Source organism: Mesoplodon bidens (assembly GCF_964165515.1).
Source record: "Mesoplodon bidens genome assembly, chromosome: 10".
In the NCBI taxonomy this organism is placed as follows: domain Eukaryota; kingdom Metazoa; phylum Chordata; class Mammalia; order Artiodactyla; family Ziphiidae; genus Mesoplodon; species Mesoplodon bidens.
In genome coordinates this window covers 85047962-85074691 of record NC_138172.1, presented here as the reverse complement: position 1 = coordinate 85074691, position 26730 = coordinate 85047962, and the positions used below count along the sequence as shown (strand labels likewise).

Here is a 26730-nt window from a genome sequence, read left to right as displayed (position 1 = left end):
GAGAACTGCTGAGCCTATGGCCAAGAATATGAAAAAAGAATGATGATAAGGAAAAAATGTTGAAAAAGTTAATGCTTAGTACTACATTTAAATCTGCAACTATATCCTCAGAGACGGGTAAGAGTCCTCTCTTTGGCCCAGTGCTGGATTTCTGCTTGTCCAAATGTGAGGTAAAAAACCAGGCCAAACATGTTGACAGCAGCAGCAAGGAAAAAGACATTCCTCCATCCAGACACAGAATCCTGGAGAAAAAAAATAAAAATACACAGAATTATCAGCCTCACAGTTCCTTCTCCACTAGTTCTAGAAATCCTCCATTTTGTATATTACAACACTGATCACAAAGAATCTAGGGAACAATATGCAATAACCACTGAGCACCTTGAAGTCTCAAAGAAGGTTTTATGAAACTGATGGAAACAAGAGGATGCTAAAATGAACACTGGGTTCTGGCTTGGATGAACTTTTCTTTAAACCCAAATAAATTAACCTACACTAATGTTTTTCTAGAAATTTGGATCTCAACATTCTTGAAAATATCGTATTACTCACTTTAAATTATGCCTAAAACAACAGCTTTAAGATTTTCACTCTTGTGCTCTCTCTGATTTGTTTTGTTTTTGACTGTTGACATCAATCACACCAACCGCCTGGATGGACATCTCAATATGATGTGAGTTACATTTGGTCTGACTGTATGATTTTCCTCATCCAGCCCTTGTAAGTCACAGTTCATTTCTGACATTATAGTCAAAGTGGATTCCTAGAAATTTGGTCAAAATCAACCTGAAAATAGATCACCTAGAGATGTATTGAAAACAAAACAAATCTTTTTCTGTAAGTTGGCTCATGTCATCCTGCCATACCAGCCTGGTTCTGCCTTTCCATCCTCCCTATCAGCCCACACTTGGTACTGAGCAATCCTCACAGGCTATGCTCCCTGCTTTGTGTCACAGCCTTTCTCTTTCCACCCAAGATTTAACCTCTCTTCAAGCTGGCCTTGGGACCCTTTGGGTTTCCATTGTGTGATTTTTTTTTAGAAATTGGAATTAATCTGAACAGAATGTTCATAACCTTCCCCTTCTGATCCTGTGTCTTCATCTCTTATCCTTGACATGTATCATTCACTCTGTTCATAATCAAGAGCTGTTTCATACTTTTGTTCCTCTAGGAAGTCATATGTGCTATTTTCTCTGCCTGAACTGCTCATTTTCATTAATCTAATACCTATTCATTTTTAGAATTTCAGCTTTTACTTCTCTTTCCCTGGGAAATATGAACTACCAGACTCTGATTTAGAGTCCCCTAAGAATAGAGTAATTGTGTTGGCAACCAGGCTTATTTTCCCCATCAGGCCATACAATACTTGAGAACAGAGGCCCTGTTGTGAATCCCCAGTGCCTAAAACAATACCTGCCACTTGCAGATGTTCAATAAACTGGCCCAACCTGACTGATAAGGAATCCGGTGGCAGTAGAAGAGATGATTCCTGCGATGAGCCCAAATCCCCTTGAGATTCCCATGAGGAAACTTGCATACCTGCGGGGAGATGATTTTATACAGAAAGCTGCCTATCACTTTTCAGCAACTCAACTTTAATGCAGTTCAGCTCTAGTAGCAAAGTCATTTAGCCTAATGCAGTTTTTTCTGTTCACTTCAAGATAGTTAGGGCAATGTCTGTTTGCCAAACCTGAAATCACCTATCCACCAACTCAACAACTAGGAAACAATTCTGTCTCTCAGGAGCCCAGGTTCCCATCCCAGCATCTCAGCATGGCAGGCAGTTTGTGCAGTGGATGAGACAACATACACTGGACAGACAGCCTGGGTCCAAATCCTGGCTCTGCCTTTGTGTGACCTCAGGCATGTCACTTAAATTTCTTGTGCCTCAATCATCTCCCTTATAAAGTGAGAATAACAATAGGACATGTAGTTATGCAGACCAGATGTGTTGATATATGAGAAGTCCTTTGAATAGGATCTGGCTCAGGACAGGTGTATACATATGTGGTAGCTAATATCATCAACACTCTGGAAGCTTTTCCAAAACACGTGTGTGGGTTCTTTCCCAGAACACACAGTCTAATCTCTAGTGGAGAAGCTAAGGAAGTTTCATCTACTTGTTACTGGCCAGGATTGGGCACTGTTTTTCTAAAAACGTCTTAGGTCATGGCCACATACTGACATTTCTAGTTATTTGCTATTACTCTGACGTCATTTTGTGCATGTCAACAACAAGAAGTAGTTGCAAGAAGACTGAGGCCTAAACCTCCAGAAGGGCCTGGGGGAGGGGAACAAACAGGTAAAATCTTACCTGGGAGCGACATCTAAGGTGTTGATGATGAATCCTGAATCACACAGGTTGCTGGTCCCAGGAATAAGTATCAGCAAAATAATAGTTGTTGTGTAACTGGAAGCCACAAAAGGCAGGGCGACAGCACACAGCGATGGAAGGAGGAGCCCTGGGAAATGGGGACACACCATCAGGAAACTTCTCTGACCATGTGTGGATAAAGGGATTGGTTAACCGAGTCCCCCCATCCTTACCTAGGGATGAAAAGAGTTTTCGGACGGTGATTAATCTGAGAAGATTCCTGGACAGAAGGAAATCTGCCAACTGACCTCCTAGAATCGTACAACTTGAGGCAGCAATAAAAGGCAGGGAGGACAGAACCCCACTCTGAAGGAAGGAAATGTATACAGTGAGTAGTTACAGAGGTGCATATGGCACCAGAGTTTATCAGTTACACAGACCAACAATTAGCCCAATTGGAGTTGCTTTAAGGAAATTAGCATCCTTTTCCACATGAGGAGCACACTTTCTCAGGTAAGAGAGCCAGCACTTGCATTACACTGGTCTCCAGAGAAAAGCACTACTCATTTCTAAGGGAAATTGAAGCATCAGCTAGTATGGCAGTGTTGCATAGATACCGCAGCAGCTCTACCACTCAGTAATTGTGTAATCCAGGGCAAGTCATCTCCCCTCTATGTCCCTATTTCTACACCTTTGCAATGGAAATCATTACAATGTCTCTCAATCATTGTGAGGGTTAAATGTGTAGTTATGTGTAAAGTCAGAATGTAGTAGGCAGCACAGAACTGTTTCTTCTTATTGCCATTATCATGTTCATAGAAGTACAGGAAGCATACTCACAGCTCTGATGTTGACATGGAGCACAGAACTGATGTACGTTGGTAGGTAAGTTATGATTATGGTGCATAACCAGAAATGGCTGAAAAAACCCGTGAAAATGGCCCAAAGTGGTAGGCATCTGACCATAGCCTTTATGGGGATGGATCGTCTAGGAGAACTGGACTGAAAGGAAATATCTAATCAGTATGGGTATTAGAACAGGACAGAGGATGCCTCTCCTGAGAGCCCCACACCCTACCCTGGAGATCTCTGCATGGCCCACAGGTAGAAGGGCTGCACTGTACCTGTTGAGCCAGTGAAGACACGATGTGGTCCTTTTCCCTGACGCTTATGCATGGGTGATGCATGGGGTCATCATAAATCACCATGAACCACAGGAGACAGCAGACACAGCCAATGCTACCTGGGAAGCTGGTGTCCAATTAGTTTTCAGGTAGATTTGTGTGCTAGGGGAAGGGAGTTTCCTCTGAAGTAGCACACCTCACCCCAAAACACACATATCAATTCATGGTTGTTCCACCATCATGAGCTAAAGTTTCCCACTTCTTCATCTCAACTCATCTACAAATCTCCTTTTGACTAAAAGTAGAGTGCCATTTATCAATGTCAGAGCCCTCTCGACAGAGCAGGAGCATGAACGTACCACTGTATAGCTGATTAGTTAATCTTCAGACTCCAGTGGATATATCGTGGTGTGTCATTAGCAACAACTTCTTAATACACACTTTACTGTCTTATTTTAGAAGATCTGAATAGTCAGGATTGAAGAGAAAAGTATTCATCCATATACAAAACAACCTGCCATAAAATGAGTGTGGCAAGGAAAATTTTCCAACACATTTGCAAAAGACAGTATTATTTGTATTCAAACAATACATCCATTATGGATTTCCAGAAAAATATTTCTTGACAGTACCTGATCAACATGTGTGGACAAAAATGACCTGGGATTAGCATCATTAATGAGAAAGCCATCCTAGCTGGAACCATATTGAGAATAGAAACTTGTCTCATTGCTGAGATTTGTCACCTGAAGAGGTTCTATGTTAAAAGACTCTGTGGACTAATGTTCTTTAAATTTCCTCTAATTACTGGATTTATCCATTATTTTATTTATAAAGCTATAAGTCAGGTACTATGATAGTACCAAAGTGATAAAAAAATATGGAATGAATTTCTTGCCTCGGTCATTTCATAATCTAGTGGAGAGGGAGAAGGGGAAATAAATAATTACATGCCAACACAGCCTAGAAAAGAAATTATCAGTAAGCATCATAGAGGACAGAAAGACTTAATCTGATGCGATAAGTCTTGGTAGTCCCCATAGGGAGGTGTACGTTTAATTTGAGCTTTGCAAGATTCACCTGGTAGAAAATAGGTTAAGGGCATGTTGGTAGAAATAATAATTATAATAAAATATGAAGACATATTGAAAATGTGCTTCACCAGCTCTGACATGTTAACCACACAGAGCAACTAGACCTGGTGTTTCAGACGTGGTGGCAGAGATTCTACAGAAGATGCCTGGGGTGGGTGTGTAAGGCTACACTCCTGATTTCTCAGAAGTCAACACCATGCAGATGGTCATCTCTTAGACTAGACTAAGAAATCTACCAACCCTCAACATTCTTCGTCATCTTCCATTTAACAACGGACATTTTCTCTCAAATGGGAAGAATGTGGGCGATAGGTAATGTAAGCATAAAAACAAATGCCTGGGAAGTGGAGGTGTTAGGAGTTAAGAGAAAGTGACTCACCAAAGATGTAGAAGATAAAAGGCCAGCCCAACACCTGTGAGATTAGTCCCCCCACACAGAGGATGATGAAGGACCCAAACGCTGCCCCTGAAGAGAAGAGGGATAAAAAAAACACTGAGGAAAATAGCAAAGGTTGAGACTGAGTGACTTCCCTGGATGTTGTCCCAACAAAGAGGTGGCAGACTTAGAATTACTGGGTGATGAGAGTCTTTCTTCCAGCTCACAGATCTCCCCCAATAAAGTCATGAGAAGTTATTAGAATTAATAAATAATAAAAATATGCCACCTGACACTTCAATGGCTCCTTAACTCCAATGTGACCAAATACAAATCCCTTTATTTGTCATAGAACCTCTCTGCAAACATAGCCCACCAGTATTTCCTTATAATCAGAGTTACATTCTGGCAGGGGCAATATGAGGTTGGCAACAGAAAAGGAAACTCTTACAAAAACTAATAAAATAAAGTCCTTGACCTCAAGGGGATTTCAGCCCAGTTGCAGAGAAAAACGTGAACAAAATTCACTATTATAAGTGTAACACAATGTAGACCTTGGAGTCTGAACATATTTTTCAGAGACCCATAATAAGAAATGTATCTTTCATGGCAACACAATACATACACAAATACACACACACACACACACACACACACTTCAAACAAGAGTTTCATGAATCAATACTTAGTCTTATCGTGTGCAATTTCCTCCAAAAATTTTCATTCTATTCTATGCACTTTCATTTTAAAAATACTGGTTTTGACCTACTTAATTGATTTTATGACCCCTTCAATGGGTCCCAATATATGCAATTTGAAAAAAAAGAATGTGGAATATAAATATGATAATAAAACTACAATTTCCTTTGAAAGTATACATGAGGAGAAAATTAAAACTGATGATAAGATTCACAAATTGTTTACATGAACTAATAGTAGGATGGATGGAATTTTGGTAAAAGAAGCTGGGAGCAAAAGACCTTCCAGGAAAATGAGCCAGTAGAAATAGAGCCAGAAAGAAGTTAAGTGCAGACTGTACATGCTACAATCTGAGCATTGCTTACAGAGGGATGTTGAGTGCAAAGGCAAGTTGGGACCAAATGGTAGATCATCTTTGTATCCATGCAATAAGGAGGTCAGTCTTCTGTAATCATGAAGGCACACACTGAAGATTCCCAAGCGGGTTAGCAAAAATGCCCTGTCTGTGCTTTAGGGAGATAACTTGGCTTTGATGAGAAGTTTGAAGGAAACAAAGCTAGAGGAGAGAGAAGACCAACTGAGCATTTGTAGATAGAGGAGATGTTGACAACTGCAATGGAAGGAGCCACACGGGACAGTGGCTTTGGAGTAAAAATCTGCAGGATGCAGCCATGCATTGGACTGGAGAGTGAGAGGCTTGATGACCCTCAGTTCTGTTCTTCAAGTACACATTCTCAGTGCTACCAGTTGGGGCAAATAGCAATGATGTAGTTATCAAGTCCTTATGATCACAAGCTCTGGTGGGGGAGTGTAGCATGGTGATTGAGAGTGTGCACTCTGAGACCAAATTGCTGGGGCTCAAATCTCAGTTCTACTGCTAGCTAGTTATTTGTCTCTGGAAAATTTACTTAATCTCTGCATACTTTAATTCCCTCCTTTGTAAAATGAGAGTTAAGATTGGTTCAAGATGGTGGAGTAGAAGGACGTGCTCTCACTCCCTCTTACAAGAACACCAGAATCACAACTAACAGCTGAACAATCATTGACAGGAAGACACTGGAACTCACCAAAAAAGATACCCCACATCCAAAGACAAAGGAGAAGCCACAATGAGATGGTAGGAGGGGCACAATCACAATAAAATCAAATCCCATAACTGCTGGGTGGGTGACTCACAAATTGGAGAACACTTATACCACAGAAGTCCACCCACTGGAGTGAAAGTTCTGAGTGCCACGTCAGGCTTCCCAATCTGGGGGTCTGGCAACGGAAGGAGGAATTCCTAGAGAATCAGACTTTGAAGGTTAGCAAGATTTGATTGCAGGACCTTGACAGGACTGGGGGAAACAGCGACTCCACTCTTGGAGGGCACACAAAAAGTAGTGTGCTCATCAGAAACCAGGGGAAGGAGCAGTGACCCCCATAGTAGACTGAAGCAGACATACCTGCTAGTGTTGGAGGGTCTCCTGCAGAGGCGGGGGGTGACTGTGTGTCACCGTCAGTACAAGGACACTGGCAGGAGAAGTTCTGGGAAGTACTCCTTGGCGTGAGCCCTACCAGAGTCTGCAATTAGCCCCACCAAAGAGGCCCAGTAGGCTCCAGTGTTGGGTCGCCTCAGGCCAAACAACCAACAGGGAGGGAACCCAGCCCCACCAATCAGCAGACAAGTGGATTAAAGTTTTACTGAGCTCTGCCCACCAAGGCAACAGCCAGCTCTACTTACCACCAGTCCCTCCCATCAGGAAACTTGCACAAGCCTCTTAGATAGCATCATCCACCAGAGGGCAGACAGCAGAAGCAAGAATAACTACAATCCTGCAGCCTGTGGAACAAAAACCTCATTCACAGGAAGATAGACAAGATGAAAAGGCAGAGGGCTATGTACCAGATGAAGGAACAAGATAAAACTCCAGAAACACAACTAAATGAAGTGGAGATAGGCAACCTTCCAGAAAAAGAATTCAGAATAATGATAGTGAAGATGATCCAGGACCTCGGAAAATGAATGGAGACAAAGATCGAAAAGACTCAAGAAATGTTTAACAAAGATCGAGAAGAATTAAAGAACAAACAAACAGAGATGAACAACACAATAACTGAAATGAAAAATACACTAGAAGGAATCAATAGCAGAATAACTGAGGCAGAAGAATGGATCAGTGACCTGGAAGACAGAATGGTGGAATTCACTGCTGCAGAATAGAATAAAGAAGAAAGAATGAAAAGAAATGAAGAAAGCCTAAGAGACCTCTGGGACAACATTAAATGCAACAACATTCGCATTATAGGGGTACCAGAAGGAGAAGAGAGAGAGAAAGGACCAGAGAAAATATTTGAAGAGATTATAGTCAAAAACGTCCCTAACATGGGAAAGGAAATAGCTACCCAAGTCCAGGAAGTGCAGAGAGTCCCATACAGGATAAACCCAAGGAGAAACATACCGAGACACATAATAATCAAATTGGCAAAAATTAAAGACAAAGAAAAATTATTGAAAGCAGCAAGGTAAAAATGACAAATAACATACAAGGGAACTCCCATTAGGTTAACAGCTGATTTCTCAGCAGAAATTTTACAAGCCTGAAGGGAGTGGCATGATATACTTAAAGTGATGAAAAGGAAGAACCTACAACCAAGATTGCTCTACCCAGCAAGGATCTCATTCATATTCGATGGAGAAATCAAAAACTTTACAGACAAGCAAAAGCTAAGAGAATTCAGCACCACCAAACCAGCTCTACAGCAAGTGCTAAAGGAACTTCTGTAAGTGGGAAACACAAGAGAAGAAAAGGACCTATGAAAACAAACCCAAAACAATTAATAAAATGGTCATAGGAACATACATATCAATAATTACCTTAAACGTGAATGGATTAAATGCTCCACCCAAAAGACAAAAGCTTGCAGAATGGATACAAAAACAAGACCCATATATAAATGTCTACAAGAGACCCAGTTAAGACCTAGGGACACATTCAGACTGAAAGTGAGGGGATGGAAAAAGATATTCCATGCAAATGGAAATCAAAAGAAAGCTGGAGTATCAATACTCATATCAGATAAAATCGACTTTAAAATAAAGAATTTTACAAGAGATGAGCAACGACACTACATAATGATCAAGGGATCAATCCAAGAAGAAAATATAACAATTATAAATATATATGCCCCCACCATAGGAGCACCTCAATACATAAGGCAACAGCTAACAGCACTAAAAGAGGAAATTAACAGTAAAACAATAACAGTGGGGGACTTTAACACCTCACTTACACCAATGGACAGATCATCCAGACAGAAAATTAATAAGGAAACACAAGCTTTAAATGACACAATAGACCAGATAGATTTAATTGATATTTATAGGACATTCCATCAAAAAACAGCAGATTACACTTTCTTCTCAAGTGTGCATGGAACCTTCTCCAGGACAGATCACATCTTGGGTCACAAATCAAGCCTCAGTAAATTTAAGAAAATTGAAATCATATCAAGCATCTTTTCTGACTACAGTGCTATGAGATTAGAAATCAATTACAGGGAAAAAAACGTAAAAATCACAACCACATGGAGGCTAAACAATACGTGACTAAGTAACCAAGAAATCACTGAAGAAATCAAAGAGGAAATCAAAAAATACCTAGAGACAAATGACAATGAAAACACGATGATCCAAAACCTGTGGGATGCAGCAAAAGTAGTTCTAAGAGGGAAGTTTACAGCAATACAATCCAACCTCAAGAAATTAGAAAAATCTTGGGCCTCCCTGGTGGCGTGGTGATTGAGAGTCCGCCTGCCGATGCAGGGGACACGGGTTAGTGTCCCGGTCTGGGAAGATCCCACATGCCGCGAAGCGGTTGGCCTTGTGAGCCATGGCTGCTGGGCCTGCACGTCCGGAGCCTGTGCTCCGCAACGGGAGAGGCCACAGCAGTGAGAGGCCCGCGTACCGCAAAAAAAAAAAAAAAAAAAAGAAATGAGAAAAATCTCAAACAAACAATCTAACCTTACACCTAAAGGAACTAGAAAAAGAAGAACAAACAAAACTCAAAGTTAGCAGAAGGAAAGAAATCATAAAGATCAGAGCAGAAATAAATGAAATAGAAACAAAGAAAACAATAGCAAAGATCAATAAAATTAAAAGCTGGTTCTTTGAGAAGATAAACAAAAATGATAAACCTTTAGCCAGACTCAAGAAAAAGAGGGAGATGACTCAAATCAATAAAATTAGAAATGAAAAAGGAGAAGTTACAACAGACACCACAGAAATACAAAGCATCAAAAGAGACTACTACAAGCAGCTCTATGCCAATAAAATGGACAACCTGGAAGAAACGGACAAATTCTTAGAAAGGTATAACCTTCCAAGACTGAACCAGGAAGAAATAGAAAATATGAACAGATCAATCACAAGTAATGAAACTGAAATTGTCATTAAAAATCTTCCTGGGCCTCCCTGGTGGCGCAGTGGTTGGGAGTCCGCCTGCCGATGCAGGGGATACGGGTTCGTGCCCCGGTCCGGGAGGATCCCATATGCCGCGGAGCGGCTGGGCCCGTGAGCCATGGCCGCTGGGCCTGCGCGTCCGGAGCCTGTGCTCCGCAACGGGAGAGGCCACAACAGTGAGAGGCCCGCATACCGCAAAAGAAAAAAAAAAAAAAAAAAAAAAATCTTCCAACGCACAGAAGTCCAGGACCAGATGGCTTCACGGGTGAATTCTATCAAACATTTAGAGAAGAGCTGACACGCATCCTTCTCAAACTCTTCCAAAAAATTTCAGAGGAAGGAACACTCCCAAACTCCTTCTATGAGGCCACTATCACCCTGATACCAAAATCAGACAAAGATACTACAAAAAAAGAAAATTACAGACCAATATCACTGATGAATATAGATGCAAAAATCCTCAACAAAATACTACCAAACAGAATCCAACAACACATTAAAAGGATCATACACCATGATCAAGTGGGATTTATCCCAGAGATGCAAGGATTCTTCAGTATATGCAAATCAATCAATGTGATACACCATATTAACAAATTGGAGAAGAAAAACCATATGATCCTCTCAATAGATGCAGAAAAAGCTTTTGACAAAATTCTACAACAATTTATAATAAAAACTCTCCAGAAAGTGGGCATAGAGGTGGTCTACCTCAACATAATAAAGGCCATGAATGACAAACCCACAGCAAACATCATTCTCAATGGTGAAAAACTGAAAACATTTCCTCTAAGATCAGGAACAAGAGAGGTGTCCACTCTTGCCACTATTATTCAACATAGTTTTGCAAGTCCTAGCCATGGCAATCGGAGAAGAAAAAGAAATAAAAGGAATACAATTTGGAAAAGAAGAAGTAAAACTGACACTGTTTGCAGATGCCATGATACTATACATAGAGAATCCTAAAGATGCCACCAGAAAACTACTAGAGCTAATCAATGAATCTGGTAAAGTTGCAGGATACAAAATTAATGCACTGAAATCTCTTGCATTCCTATACACTAATGATGAAAAATGTGAAAGAGAAATTAAGGAAACAGTCCCATTTACCACTGCAACAAAAAGAATAAAATATCTAGGAATAAACCTACCTAGGGAGACAAAGACCTGTATGCAGAAAACTATAAGACACTGATGAAACAAATTAAAGATGATACCAACAGATTGAGAGATATTCCATGTTCTTGGATTGGAAGAATCAATACTGTGAAAATGACTATACTACCCAAAGCAACCTACATATGCAATGCAATCCCTATCAAATTACCAATGGCATTTTTTACAGAACTAGAACAAAAAATCTTAAAATTTGTATGGAGACACAAAAGACCCTGAATAGCCAAAGCAGTCTTGAGGGGAAAAAACGGAGCTGAAGGAATCAGACTCCCTGACTTCAGAGTATACTACAAAACTACAGTAATCAAGACAATATGGTACTGGCACAAAACCAGAAACAGATCAATGGAACAAGATAGAAAGCCCAAAGATAAACCCACGCACCTATGGTCAACTAATCTATGACAAAGGAGGCAAGGATATACAATGGAGAAAAGACAGTCTCTTCAATAAGTGGTGCTGGGAAAACTGGACAGCTACATGTAAAAGAATGAAATTAGAACACTGCCTAACACCATACATAAAAATAAACTCAAAATGGATTCGAGACCTAAATATAAGACTGGATACTATAAAATTCTTAGAGGAAAACATAGGAAGAACACTCTTTGACATAAATCACAGCAAGATCTTTTTTGATCCACCTCCTAGAGTAATGGAAATAAAAACAAAAATAAACAAGTGGGACCTAATGAAACTTAAAAGCTTTGGCAAAGCCAAGGAAACTACAAACAAGACGAAAAGACAACCCTCAGAAAGGGAAAAAATATTTGGAAACGAATCAATGGACAAAGGATTAATCTCCAAAATATATAAACAGCTCACGCAGCTCAATATTAAAAAAACAAACAACCCAATCAGAGAATGGGCAGAAGACCTAAATAGACATTTCTCCAAAGAGGACATACAGATGGCCAAGAAGCACATTAAAAGCTGCTCAACATCATTAATTATTAGAGAAATGCAAATCAAAACTACAATGAGGTATCACCTCACACCAGTTAGAATGGGCATCATCAGAAAATCTACAAACAACAAATGCTGGAGAGGATGTGGAGAAAAGGGAACCCTCTTGCACTGTTGGTGGGAATGTAAATTGATACAGCCAATATGGCGAACAGTATGGAGGTTCCTTAGAAAACTAAACATAGAAATACCATACGACCCAGCAATCCCACTACTGGGCATATACCCTGAGAAAACCATAATTCAAAAAGGCACATGTACCCCAATATTTACTGCTGTGCTGTTTACAGTAGCCAAGTCATGGAAGCAACCTAAATGCCCATAGACAGATGAATGGATAAAGAAGATGTGGTACATACATACAATGGAATATTACTCAGCCAATAAAGGAACGAAATTGAGTCATTTGTAGAGACGTGGATGAATCTAGAGTCTGTCATACAGAGTGAAGTAAGTCAGAAAGAGAAAAACAAATATTGTATATTAATGCATATATGTGGCACCTAGAAAAATGGTACAGATGAACTGGTTTGCAGGGCAGAAATAGAGACACAGATGTAGAGAACAAACGTATGGACACCAAGGGGGGAAAGCAGCGGGGGGTGCGGGTGGGGGTGTGATGAATTGGGAGATTGGGATTGACATGTATACACTGATGTGTATAAAATGGATGACTAACAAGAACTTGCTGTATAAAAAAATAAATAAAATAAAATTCAAAAGAAAAGAAAATGAGAGTTAAAAATTATCTTCAAAGGGATATTGTGAATATTAGCTCAGAAGAGTAAAGAACTCAGAATATTGTGGGCTCTTGAAACTCTACTTTCCAGACTGATTTATCTCCTTACCACTGATAGTCTTAATTCTCATTTGCATATCTTTGCTAAAATGGTGTTTATACAGTTTACTTGGTTTTTTTTTTTTGTATTTTTGCAAATTCTTAAAGTTCTAAACTTTTCCCTACAATGCTTTTCTGTCTACCCTCACAATGCTCACAATGGTCTTTTCTGCTTCTGAGTCTTAGTGGCTTTACAGCACAGATGTATCTGTCTTATTTTTTATGTGACTGTCTTACATTGTTGAATATTTTTACAGCACTTTTCTCCCTGTCCCTCAAACCATCCTATGCATAGAAGGAAAGATGTAATAGGGTGAAGGAGATTACAAAGTTGTGATCTATATGTATATCCTTACCTGATCCCGCAATGCTGGTGAGCTTGCTTCGTTCAAGTGGGGGAGCCCATTTTGCCCAAATTGTAAACTGACCTGTCCATGCCATTCCCTGAAATGAAAATCATTAAGACTCTTGATCTCTAGTAGAATTCAGGAATCCATATCCCACACAGAACGAGAAAGTAATCGGCTACCTGGGCCATGCCCTGGACTGTCCGAATCACAATAACCAGAATCACTCCAAAGTCAGCAGCCAGTGGTGTAAAGAGGGTGAGAAGGGAGGAGATCAGCAAACCAGCACCAAGCATCTGCTTTGCTCCAAATATCCCTGCTAAATAGCCACTTGGGATCAGAGTCAGTATTATCCCATAGTTGATGGAGCTAAAGATGATACCCTGAGTCTCTGGGCTCCATTCATATACAGAGGCCTGGGGGGGAAAAAAGGAAAATTCTTTGCTAAGAATTTCTTTTATAAAAATTCTGATTTATAGCCAGAGCTGCTTGGTGTTTTGACCCTCTTATAAAATATCAATTTTGGTTTTCCTCCATTTTTTACCAAACAAATATTCCACCTTTTCCAAACAACCAATTATATCTCTAATTTGCTCCTCTCAGAGGGAGAAAAAAATAGAGAAATGAAGAAGAAAAGGAAAAAGAATAGAGAAATGAAGAAGAAAAGAGATAAAGAAATGATTACATAGGTAGTTGATAGGAAGATGTAAATGAAATATAGTGAAAGAGCTTCTTTTAACTATTTTGGTTCTAGTAAATAATTCAGGTGACATGCTGACTCTCATTTCAAAAAGTAAGGAAAACACATCTTTACTGAATGTTGATCAAAATTAGTCCCTAAAATCAAGTTTAGGAATCATGGTCTGCCCTAGCAGAGGTCACTTCCTAAAACACATATTACACATTAATAAGATCACATTTTCTTCTGATGTAACCCAATAAATAATTTTGGTAGACCACTAGATACATGGCATCATGGTATAAATTGAAGTAAAGAGCAAAAAAATGTAAAATATGAAATATTTTGTCCACTTAAAATAACTATAAATAATACAAGATATATGACTCATGTCAGAATTCAAGTTTGAGGATGAATGGCAGTAAAATAGGGACTTTAAGAAGAGGCAAGAACAATGTGGGAAGGTCCCAGGAAGGAAGAAGTATTTGAACCGTTCTTTGAAGAATGCCTATGATTTGTGTAAAGAGAAATAGGAAAACTCATTCTTATTGAAGTGGACTTGCAGTATTTGGAATGATACCCAATGAAACTAACCGGGACTCTGACTTGCTCAGAGCAAAGACTCTCCCTGAGCCACTGACAGCAGATATGAGTGTGCTGAGAAGTGGGCCCAGGTTCTGGAGAAGTACAGCATCTTAAGAGAGGAGTTCGCGACTTGAAGGTATTCTGGATTCTTAAGCACAGGTGTGTGAATGTGTAGAATGAATGATGGAAGAAAGACTGGAGACAGAGAGGTCATTATAAAAAAAGCTGACTCCAAGGTAACAAAATCATAAAATATGGGGATGACTTTAGAAATGTAAAAAAAATGTTAGTTTAAAGAAAAAATTTAAATGGGTTATAATCATGATTCTTATCTTATTCTTCTTTTTATTCTTAAAAAATGAACATGTAATAAAGATTTTATTTAACTCATTGATTAATGGGGGAATTGGTAAGATGTTACAACTGGCCCAAAGGAGAATTCAAAGACCCACACATTTATAAGTAGGAAGTAGTGCTGAAATAGATTTTAAATATATAGCAAAACTGGCTTATTCAACTGAGGGGCAAGTGGAGGAGAGTAGCAATTGATTTTTCACAGAAGAAAATTCATTTGCAGAGCTATGGGCAAGAATCATTTGCATTACTATTTATTATATAGAACTTACTGAGTTGTAAAATGGCTCAAAGACTATGAAAAGTACAGAGACCTGCTTAGAATCAGGCAGAAGGATATGCATAGATATATCCTAGTGCCTAGTTTTTCATTGAAGATACCCAGTAATCTATTCCTTTCTAGAAGTGTTCACAATTTTTTCCTATAGTCCCCACCCCCAACCTTGTAATCATAATAATCTCAGTGAGACTATTTTAATCACAGAGGTAAGCAATATCTCAAAGAAAAGTACTTCCAGTCCTTTTTAGTTTGCCACTGAAAATTCATGCTTCTATATGCCACAGAATCAAGATACAATTCTTCCTTTCAAACTGGCTTTTCCCTCTCAACAAAGAGCCTTGTTCTCCATTATACTTACTCCCGAATTAAATTCCTTGGTGGATCTGTTGGAGTGATTGAGGGTGAATGCAAGAGATCTTTCTGTGGAGGCATTGAATAAAGCAGGCTGCTGAGTGCTATTCACCATGGCAATGATTGCAATGCTCAGACTCACACGCTGGGTTATCACAGTAAAGTTTGAGAAGTGCATGATGAGAGCCAGTCCATAGCGTAATGAACAGAATTCAGGAACTAGAGAATAACACAGATGTCTGTAGTGAGTATCCTGACTGAGATCACCTTCTTTCCATTTCTCCCGCTGCTAAGTCTGAGAAAACTACAGATGATTTCATGCAGTCCCACTATCTTTTTTCACCGAAATAATCATAACGACAACCCTTCTTTGTCATATTCTTTAGTTGGCTTCAAGACAATAAATCGGGGATTTTACCATCAAGTAAAACAAATATGGCCTTTTTTCAGAGGTGTGGGAAGCAGATGAAAATATAAGAAAAATTAAATGAAGGCATTTATGTCACATTGTTCCAAAATAAAGTGAATGAGGAAGATGGGGGAAGAGCCAGTCACAGAACCTGAGTCTCCTAGTCTCAAGTCTGTGGTCCCATCTGTTTTGCTTATTCATCTACCATAAAGCTTGAAAGTTTATACTTAGAGAGCTGCCTTTGAATTAAGTGAACATCCAAGGGTTCTCTTTTAAAATACCTGATACATAGTGTATAAATGAGCACAACCACTAACTCCTTAGTGTAATGTTCACTTGGAAGTATTTTTGTTGTATGTCACTAGGCTCTGCCTTCACATATATTCAGCTTAAAAGAAACTAATATGGGGAACCATTTTTACTGTTTGTAGGTGATATGGTACTGGAGGAACTGTCATTGTGTTACAAGAGCAACAAGTTCTTTTAGGTCCCCGTGAAGTGGAACAATGGGCCTATATTGAAAGGGTTCCCATGTGAATGATGGATTAAATTTTTTTGCACATTTGGAGAAATGGGACTAAAGAGAAACAAAGAGAGAACCTGTGAAGAAACAGATAAACATATAAAAATATATATATAGGGCCTCCCTGGTGGCGCAGTGGTTGAGAGTCCGCCTGCCGATGCAGGGGATACGGGTTCGTGCCCCGGTCCGGGAGGATCCCATATGCCGCGGAGCGGCTGGGCCCGTGGGCCATGGCCGCTGGGCCTGCGCGTCCGGAGCCTGTGCTCCGCAGCGGGAGAGGCCACAACAGTGAGAGGCCCGCATACCGCAAAAAAAAAAAAAAAAAAAAAAAAAAAAAAATATATATATATATATATATATATATATATAATGGGAGAAATAATTTTTAATGACCAAATAGGCTCAGGGATGAGATTTGGTTGCCTGCAAAATAATTATTTCCCTATTACTGGACTTTTCCAAAGCTCATGGGAAATAACCAGCTACATAGCAAAGATATTGTAGCAGGAACTCATATATGGGTTAGGGGTTTGTTTAAAATGACTTTTTCTGGACTCATTCCATTCCTTATGTCCTGGGATTCAGTGATCATTTGATGTAATTTCTCATAGATACCTCATTGGGGCTCCCTAAGGAAAAAGTAGCAGGTAACAGGATGAGGGGCTGGATCTGGTCCAGTGTTATACTGGGAGAATCTCCACAACAGGGAGGCTTGATAAAAAACAAAGGAGAAGGAATGGAGAATGAGGATGTGGAAATAAAGCTTCCACTTGTCCATAAGGTAGCCTGCAAATACAAGATGTGACTTGGGACTTCCCTGGTGGTCCAGTGGTTAAGACTCCATGCTCCTGATGCAGGGGGGCCCAGGTTTGATCCCTGGTCAGGGAACTAGAGTCCACATGCCGCAACTAAAGGTCTTGAGTGCCGCAACTAAGAGCCGGTGTAGCCAAATAAATAAATTTTAAAGAAAAAGAGAGAGAGAGATATGTGGCTCTACCTTTCCTGGTGGAAGGCTTCTCATCCATTTGGCTCCTCTGGGAAATGATACCACACTTTGTGGGGGAGATTCCCTCTGCCCTGAATCTCTTTTACCACGATGGGCTTTTATCTATGGGGAAGAAGAACAATACAAAACAAGACACACAAATAATTTTCTCGTGTTAATGTTGCATTCTCTCAGCATCAATGAAATTTTGACCCAACACAGGTATATGATTTACATTTTGCTGTATGCTTCCTTATTGCTATGCTTACAGAGGACTCGATTTTTATAAGAAATCTGGCTAAGTCCCAGCTAAGTGACGTAGAGCTAGTCATTTAAATTCTCTAATTGGCCATTTCCTTGTCTGTTAAATAAAAATAAATCTCCTTTCTGAGTGGTGCTGCAAGAACTGAATGAGAAAATTGCAAACCACAGAGAACCATGCAAAGGTAAGGCATATTATGGCTTGAAGCAAGGTCAGAAGACAGGAAAATTAAGCCCAAGAGCTGGGGAGGAAAGTTCCAGAGCAGCCCTTTCTTTCATTTTGACCATGTTTCTGTACATCTTTCTGCACGACCAGAGCAATGTCCTGTGGTTCCTTCTTTGAACATGAAGAATGACATTGCATAACACATATATATAATACTAGTAGTATTTAATGGTTTAAAATGTTTATTCTTGTCTTTGCTAACATAATTTGCACACTTTACTGGGCTGAAAAGTTCTTCAAATCACCTGAATGAGGGCTTTCTACTATAATTATGAATAAATCCAGCTACTTGACAGGTAAAGGGAATTCATGACCGTGAAATGGACACATCTAATTTGATATCTGTACCCCAATATTTGGGGATTCATACATTTATTTCTTTTAGGTACAATCCTCATGCTAAGAATATCATAAGTTTTGCACTCATTCCTAAACTGAAGCATCCATGACCTCACAAACACATATATCATGCTTATATTGCATCATTCAAAACTTTGCATTCTTTCTGCACATACATTTAACAAGACTTATCTGCACACTTAAGAATGGAGGATGGAGGATCATAATGAAAGAGACAGGTGAAGAATTTTGTTCAAAAATATGCTTTGCAGTATTATTACAACATAATATTGGAGACAAATTAACCTAACCATAAGGGTTTGGTGAGTCAATTTTAATAGATTCTTATAGTGGACTTTGTTAAAATAATGTTTTCAAAGATATGCAATAATATTAAGGAAATGCCTGTACTCTAGTATACAAAACAAGCACTATGCCTGTGTTGATACACGCACATCCAAGAAGAGAGAAATGGATTCACACAAGTGCCAGCAATGGCTATTTCTGGGTTACAGAACACACTGTGGTCATGTAATTCTTTATGATTTTCCATATTTATCAAGTGATTTTTTAAACAATTAGTAGTTATTTTATACTCAGTGTCTTTGAAGGAACAATAATTAGGCTTCAGAAAGCCAGTCAGGATAGTTTTCTGCTTACCAAATGGCTCTAGAATTCTGAGAACAAAATCACCCCATCTGAGTTTTGAAATTTTCTTTTTTTGTTACAATGGACGCAAATAGATGCCCAGTTGCCAACAAGAGAATGTCATCACCAGGAAACATGTTGGCTTTTGCTGTGCTTTTTTTTAACATCTTTACTGGAGTATAATTGCTTTACAATGGTGTGTTAGTTTCTGCTTTATAACAAAGTGAATCAGCTATACATTTACATATATCCCCATATCTCCTCCCTCTTTCATCTCCCTCCCACCCTCCCTATCCCACACCTCTAGGTGGTCACAAAGCACCGAGATGATCTCCCTGTGCTATGCGACTGCTTCCCACTAGCTATCTATTTTACATTTGGTAGTGTATATATGTCAATTCTACTCTCTCACTTTGTCCCAGCTTACACTTCCTCCTCCCCGTGTCCTCAAGTCCATTCTCTACATCTGCATCTTTATTCCTGTCCTGCCCCTACGTTCTTCAGAACCATTTTTTTTTTAGATTCCATATATATGTGTTAGCACATGGTATTTGTTTTTCTCTATCTGACTTATTTCACTCTGTATGACAGACTCTAGGTCCAGCCACCTCACTACAAATAACTCAATTTCGTTTCTTTTTATGGCTGAGTAATATTCCATTGTATATATGTGCCACATCTTCTTTATCCATTCATCTGTCGATGGACACTTAGGTTGCTTCCATGTCCTGGCTATTGTAAATAGAGCTGCAATGAACATTTTGATACATGACTCTTTTTGAATTATGGTTTTCTCAGGGTATGTGCCCAGTAGTGGGATTGCTGGGTCATATGGTAGTTCTATTTTTAGTTTTTTAAGGAACATCCATACTGTTCTACATAGTGGCTGTATCAATTTACATTCCCACCAACAGTGCAAGAGGGTTCCCTTTTCTCCACACCCTCTCCAGCATTTATTGTTTGTAGATTTTTTGATGATAGCCATTCTGACTGGTGAGAGGTGATACCTCATTGTAGTTTTTATTTTATTTATTTATTTTTTACATCTTTATTAGAGTATAATTGCTTTACAATGGTGTTAGTTTCTGCTTTATCACAAAGTGAATCAGCTATACATATACACATATCTCCATATCTCTTCCCTCTTGTGACTCCCTCCCTCCCACCTTCCCTGTCCCACCCTTCTAGGTGTCACAAAGCACTGAGCTGATCTACCTGTGCTATCCAGGACATGGAAGCGACCTAAATGTCCATCAACAGATGAATGGATAAAGATGTGGCTCATTGTAGTTTTGATTTGCATTTCTCTAATGAATAGTGAGAAATCATTAATGATGCTGAGCATTCTTTCATGTGTCTGTTGGCAGTCTGTATATCTTCTTTGGAGAAATGTCTATTTAGGTCTTCTGCCCATTTTTGGATTGGGTTGTTTGTTTTTTGTTATTGAGCTGCATGAGCTGCTTGTAAATTTTGGAGATTAATCCTTTGTCAGTTGCTTCATTTGCAAATATTTTTTCCCATTCTGAGGGCGGTCTTTTCGTCTTTTTTATGGTTTCCTTTGCTGTGCAAAGCTTTTAAGTTTCATTTGTTTCCATTTGTTTATTTTTGTTTTTATTTCCATTTCTCTAGGAGGTGAGTCAAAAAGTTTTGCTGTGCTTTGGAAGGCTTTCCAGTCCTGCTAACATCTGGATGATATCAGGAGTTCAGTTCAGGGCTCTACACTCAGATCTTAGCTGAAGAAACGGAGTGGCCACCTGGTTGACCCGGAGTTTGGACCATTTTCTATTTGATCTCTCTTGTTGTGTAAGATTCCCAAGACTTGACAGAAGGCAATTTTTACTGTACACTCACCTACAAGTACATGTACTCCAATTAAAGGTTCCCACCAACCTCTCCAACCAATCTGACAAACATTGAGCTCTAGAGCTGAAAGAGACTTGGAGATTCTCTGACCCAACTGTTCTTTTTTTTTTTTTTTTTTTTTTGATGAGGAGACTGATGTGCAGAATGCTTGACAAGTTGCTTCAAGTCACAGAGTATACTGAGTCAGCACCAGGTCTCCCGATGCCCAGACTACTGCTTTTTTCTATCTGTTAATACTACTTCCTCTTTATGGTCATATTTTAAGCACAAGCTTAAAATACAATTGGGTAGTTTCATTTTAATGTATTCCAGATAGGAATTTATATGAATTTAAGTTAAGTTTTTTTTTAATTGAAGTATAGTTGATTTACAATATTATATTAGTTTCAGGTGTACAGCATAGTGATTCAGTATTTTTGCAGATTATACTCCATTCTAAGTTATTACAAGATAATTGCCATAATTCCCTCTGCTCTACAGTATATCCTTGTTGCTTATCTACGATTTTAAATTAAGTTTTAATCATTTATTCCAGAAGGAAATTTGATGATGAAAATACATTCTGGTTGAGCTTTGAATATTTTAAAAAAGAAAAAAGACTACTCTTTCTTGCTTTTTTGATTAGTGGAATTATATCACAAACCCATCACTTCAGTTCCCATTCCATCTGCTGCCATCCTTACCTTGGCTTTCATAGTTTCAAATGCTACTTTGAAATTTGCCTTGAAAGCTAACTTCAGTTGTTAATTGCCCTGTTTCCTGTGTATGAGACAAATGCAGAAATCAGGCAGACATCCCAAACCAATCGAAAAGAGGGTCCTTCTGTGACATAGTAATGGCAACTATTTTTCTAAAATAATCACAGAAGCATATGATAGTATGGGATCTGAGAATTGGCATAATTGATATCACTTAGAGACAGTGGAATGAGTTTTAGCCCAATTAAAACATTGTCGGGCTTCCCTGGTGGCGCAGTGGTTGAGAGTCCGCCTGCCAATGCAGGGGACGTGGGTTCGTGTCCCAGTCCGGGAAGATCCCACATGCCACGGAGCGGCTGGGCCCGTGAGCCATGGCCGCTGAGCCTGCGCATCCCGAGCCTGTGCTCCGCAACGGGAGAGGCCACAACAGTGAGAGGCCAGTGTACCGAAAAAAAAAAAAAAAAAAAAAGTGTAAATAGATGTAGAAAAAATGAATTAAAATTAAGTAAAATGAAAATTCTATACTTTAAAAATAAGTTTATGACACAAAATAGTTATATTTGGTATAAAAATATAGACATAGACAAGATGACATGCATAAGCAATATAATTTTTATCCTCTTACTCTTAGTCTAGAACTCACTATTTCGTTATAATGGTCTTTCTGTTGCTCTTAGATTTCCTTTAATACTGAGCCTGTCTTGCATCACCTCTGTTAGCCGAGTCCCCTAGTTTACTCAGAGTAAATGTTTTTGGTTGAAAGAGCAGGAACCTGCAGGTCAAAGGGTATCCAAGGACCAATTCTTCTCTGTCATTCACAGTCTGAGTAAAGCAGAGCAGATTTTATAAGATCTCAGAGCTGTCACAGTTTCATAGGAAAAATGGGGATAATATTACTTCACAGGACTATTGGGAATGAAAACAAAGGTATGAGACATGCCTTCTCAATGTAAAATATCATACATTATAAAATGTTATTGATATTAACAACAGAAATAATAATAAGTAGTCACAAGATTGGCACTTGGGCCCTCTCAGATTAATAAATACAGGTTTATGGCACTTGGGCCCTCTCAGGTTAATAAATACAGGTTTACAGCACATGAAATATCTTTCTATAAAAATGCTTTTGATTGATTGTTAAATTGGTTTTAAATGTTTCCTTTTAGAAGTGGGTTCTTCTGGACTAGAATCCAGAAGATGGATGAGGAAGGGATGCACCTTGCTACCAACATCAGAGAACATGCCAAGAAGTAATTTCTTCCATGCTAGTAAAACTGAGGCCTCTTTTATCACCTATTTACCTTTCTGAAAGATTGGTAGTTCTGGAATAAAATTGGTTATTCCAGTAGATCATTTACATCATGCTGTTAGTTCATGTGAATGTAATCTTGAAAAAAAGAAAAAGAAAAATGTACTAAGCACCAATAGTAGGTAATCCTAGAAGGCAGGGTTAGGTCAAAATTAAGGTGCAACTGGGGCCCTGCCCACAGGGGACTCACAGCTCTGCTCACCAAGAAATAACACAGGAGTGCCTGGGCACCTTTCCTCCAAGGAACAACCTCAGGTTATGTCTTCCAGGCCTGTATGAGTCCATCTCTGCTATGGAATTGGGGTTTTCTCTGGGTAGGTTGGGAGAGGGAACCTTCCTTGGGTCTTTTCCCCTAGGCCTTCCCATCACAGCACTGATAGGTACTAACAGTAATCTCTTGGGGCACCTTTCCTCAGCTATACAATGAGGGCAACAAACCAGGTGATCTCCACAAGTGTAGAAGGTTTCTTGCCTTCAATTTTTGTTTGTTCATATTCTCCTTTTCCTGAGAGACAATTTCAACTACATACAGAAATCTGAAAAGGCCCATGAATCACAGTCCCCAATCCCAAACTTCGTTAGTTCTGATCCAGTATTTTATTCTGCGGCCAAAGCCTGTTCAACTCATCAAGGTGTCACAGTAAATACTTACGGAATCCTTGGAGAAGTGACAATTGTCCACAGAGTCCATTGACACTGGTGGCCTCTCAAGCCTTGCTGTAGGGTCTTGATTGAGTCAATTACATTTTTTAGAAAGTTTCTTCTTCATTTTGAAATCAGAAACCATTCCCAGGTGGAGATCCTTAGGCTGCTGATAATGTTTTCCTCTGACTTCCCCTTAAACTGTTCCCTCCCTTTAATGGATCTCTGATTGATTAGTAATTATCCTCTGACCCCAAAAGAAGAAATGCACTTACCTTCACCATTAAATCAGTATTGAAAGCCCTAGACTATAGGCTACCTTGAAGAAAGAAGGCATTTTCGTCCCTTCTTCTCTTTCAAATTATTCCACAATTTCACAAGGATAAATAATGCGTCACACGGCAGGCAGACTGCATTAGGTTTAGCCCTACGTTCTCGGAGCAGACAGCCTGGGTTTGGCTTTGCCGCTTAATTTTTAACTTCATTTTCAAGTTCTCACTGATAGAATATCTCAAAAGATGACACCATGTTTTTTCTGCTTTGAACTCTGCAGACAGCTGAAAAAGTCAACACAACTTTTTCCTGAAGGGAAGACAGCATGATGTGGAAGAAAGATCAGGGCTCCTGGGACTGGAGGAATGAGGTCAACCCCACCTTCATTTCCTAGTGTTTTCTGCGGCCTTGGACAAGTCATTTAACCTCCTTGAACTGGTTTCTACCTTAGTAAAACAAGGGTTTAATGCTCAACTCATGGGGTTATTGGGCAAATAAAATGAAATACATATGCTAACCAGTAATAGGTCCTCAATAAATGAGATGCTCCCATAAAAGGGTTCTGTTAAATCATCTAGACTTTCCTTAAGAATTTGGTGCCCACAGCTTAATAAATGTGAACTTTGGCTACTCTGACATCTTCCCATGAAGCTACCCTGCATCCTTCCTTCCTGCTTCTTATCTGTGCTCTTTCTCATCCAGTCTCTGCTTGACTCTTGGTATTTGGACTTGTGTTTTATTTGAGATTCTTAAATTTTGTACTGTGGTTGCTACTGGGTCTTCCCAGTTTGACTCTCAGCCCTTATAAAATGAGGTGAAGTCCTGCCCTTTCTGCCTTTATTAGCTTTAAACTGCCTTAGTTGAGTTTCCCTGTCCCAGTTAGTCTTGCCCAAGGAGCCTATTGGAACCAGCACCTTAGCTTAGCTACTTGTTTCCTCTGTATTAGTGTTCTATTGTGGCTGTAATCAATTGCCACAAACTTAGTGACTTAAAGCAACACATATTTATTCTTACAGTTCTGGAGGTCAGAAGTCCCAAATGGGTTTCCCTGGGCCAAAAATCAAGATGCCATCAGGGCCACACTCTCCCTGGAGGCTTTAGGGGAGAATCTATTTCTTTTTTTCTGGCTTCTAGATGTCACCTGCCTCCCTTGGCTCATGGCCGCTTCCTCCATCTTTAAAGGCAGCAGGCTCACTTGGAAAATCCAGGATAATCTTCATGTCTCAAAATCCTTAATCATACACACAAAGTCCCCTTTGCCATACAAGGTAACATATTCACAGATTCCGGGGATTAGGATGTGAAAATCTTCAGGTGGCATTCCTCAGCCTACCACAGTCCAGTTTTGAAAAGTGGAGAAGTAGCATGGAGAGCTGAAACGACAGTGTCTTCCTTCCTGTAATTGAAAATTCTGGTTATGACTTATTATAAAGTCATTCTGTACTTGGTCAGCCAATAAAAATAGTTAAAAAGAGGGCAAATGAGAACTTCTTTTGCCTAGCTTGCCCCAATGAAGGTGTGACATTTTCTAATTTGTGCAAAGGTACAGCATGACCTGGCAGCAGCCTTGGCAGAAAAAGTAGCTGAGACTGGATCCCCAAAATAGGACTAAATATTATAAGGAAAGAGTGATCAACAGTGTCCAATGCCAGAAGTAAGGTTCAAACTATATTTTTCAAGCTACATATTTTGTTTAAATAGTGTAATCCTATAGTTGGATTTTGCAAGCTCCCTGAAGGAATCTTGTGTATTTTGAGAATTTCTATATCCATAGCTCTTGACACAGTATTTGGACTATAGAATATATTCAATAAACATTAGTTCATTGAATGGATGAATTCTTGAGTCACGCTTGCCATTAAAAATCAAGATTTCTGTAGCTGGTCCAAACCCCTTAGCCCCCATCATGATTTTCACATAACAAAGTGTTAAATCAACTCAGCGAGCTCCACACTTAACAAGTATCTATAACTTATTTACAAATATCAAGAGTAATGTAGCAGAAAAAATCAGAATCTTAAAAAGTTAAGTCTCTTTGGCCTGGCATTAGCAGCTGTTTCTAATCAGAGCAGTTCAATCCCACACTCTTTTTTGAGAATTTATTATATTCCAGACAGGATGCTAGCTTCTGAGAATATCAATTTGTTTAAGACCTGACCCATGACTCCACAGAGTTCAGAGTCCACTGAGCCAGACTATACACAAAGACAGACAACTAGGATGAAAAGTAATAAAAACTAACAATATAAGCATGCACAAAGCACTAGGAGAGAACAAATAAGGACCCCTGTCAACAGGGGTGTCAGAGGAAGGCCTTCTGGAGAAGGTAGTCTGGTCAGTCTTCATGGGTGCTGTGAAAGAGCCAATAATATAGGGAAAGGACTTTCCAGAAAGAACACGGCTATAGAGGCAGGTGTGGGGAATTAGAATTGTTCAACATCCCTGGGGATTAAAGTACAAAGACATGAAGGAAATTTGGTCAACTGACGGGAAACATGACAAACATTAAAAAAAAAATCAATTGCTTTTCTCAGTAGTAGAAATAACTAGCCAAGAATGGAAACTGAAAGAAGCTTTTAATGTTATCTAGTAACAAAAACTCTAAACTTTTTAGGAATTATTTGAACAAGAAGAGTATGACTCAAAGGAAGAAAACAATAAAATTGCATTAAAAGACATAAAACAAGATCTGGCTAAATGGAACTATATACTATATGATTGGGTGGGAGAACTTAATATCATAAAAATATTGATCTTTTCTGAATTAATAGACAGATTCAGTAAAGATCCAACTAGAAGAAGAAAAGATGGAAGGACACACTGGAAATAGCCTAAATGTTCATCAATGGGACTAACAGAATACATTGTGATACAGCCTTATCACAGAAAATTAAGCAACAGTTTAATAGAATGAGTTGCATCTATAC

General features: G+C 39.2%; 1 protein-coding gene across 5 annotated transcripts; it reads right to left on the bottom strand.

The window, feature by feature from the left end:
- Positions 1 to 11: 11 nt before the first annotated feature.
- SLC17A2 (solute carrier family 17 member 2) lies at positions 12 to 23989 on the bottom strand. Of its 5 annotated transcripts, XM_081245183.1 has the most exons (11): positions 17554 to 17663; positions 15632 to 15843; positions 13558 to 13791; positions 13385 to 13472; positions 4912 to 4998; positions 3439 to 3557; positions 3155 to 3316; positions 2548 to 2680; positions 2315 to 2462; positions 1449 to 1539; positions 12 to 242 (listed from the first exon to the last, which is right to left on the bottom strand). In XM_081245183.1, exons 1-11 carry the CDS (start codon positions 17579 to 17581, stop codon positions 108 to 110), a joined length of 1437 nt encoding a protein of 478 aa, XP_081101309.1. In that variant the 5' UTR covers positions 17582 to 17663; the 3' UTR covers positions 12 to 107. The 5 variants fall into 5 exon arrangements, with proteins under 5 accessions (XP_081101309.1, XP_081101312.1, XP_081101311.1 ...); XM_081245186.1 differs by lacking the exons at positions 13558 to 13791; positions 15632 to 15843 and adding an exon at positions 21562 to 23989 and having other exon boundaries at positions 17554 to 17664; XM_081245185.1 differs by lacking the exons at positions 13558 to 13791; positions 15632 to 15843 and adding an exon at positions 23541 to 23989 and having other exon boundaries at positions 17554 to 17664.
- Between the last annotated feature and the right edge of the window lie 2741 nt (positions 23990 to 26730).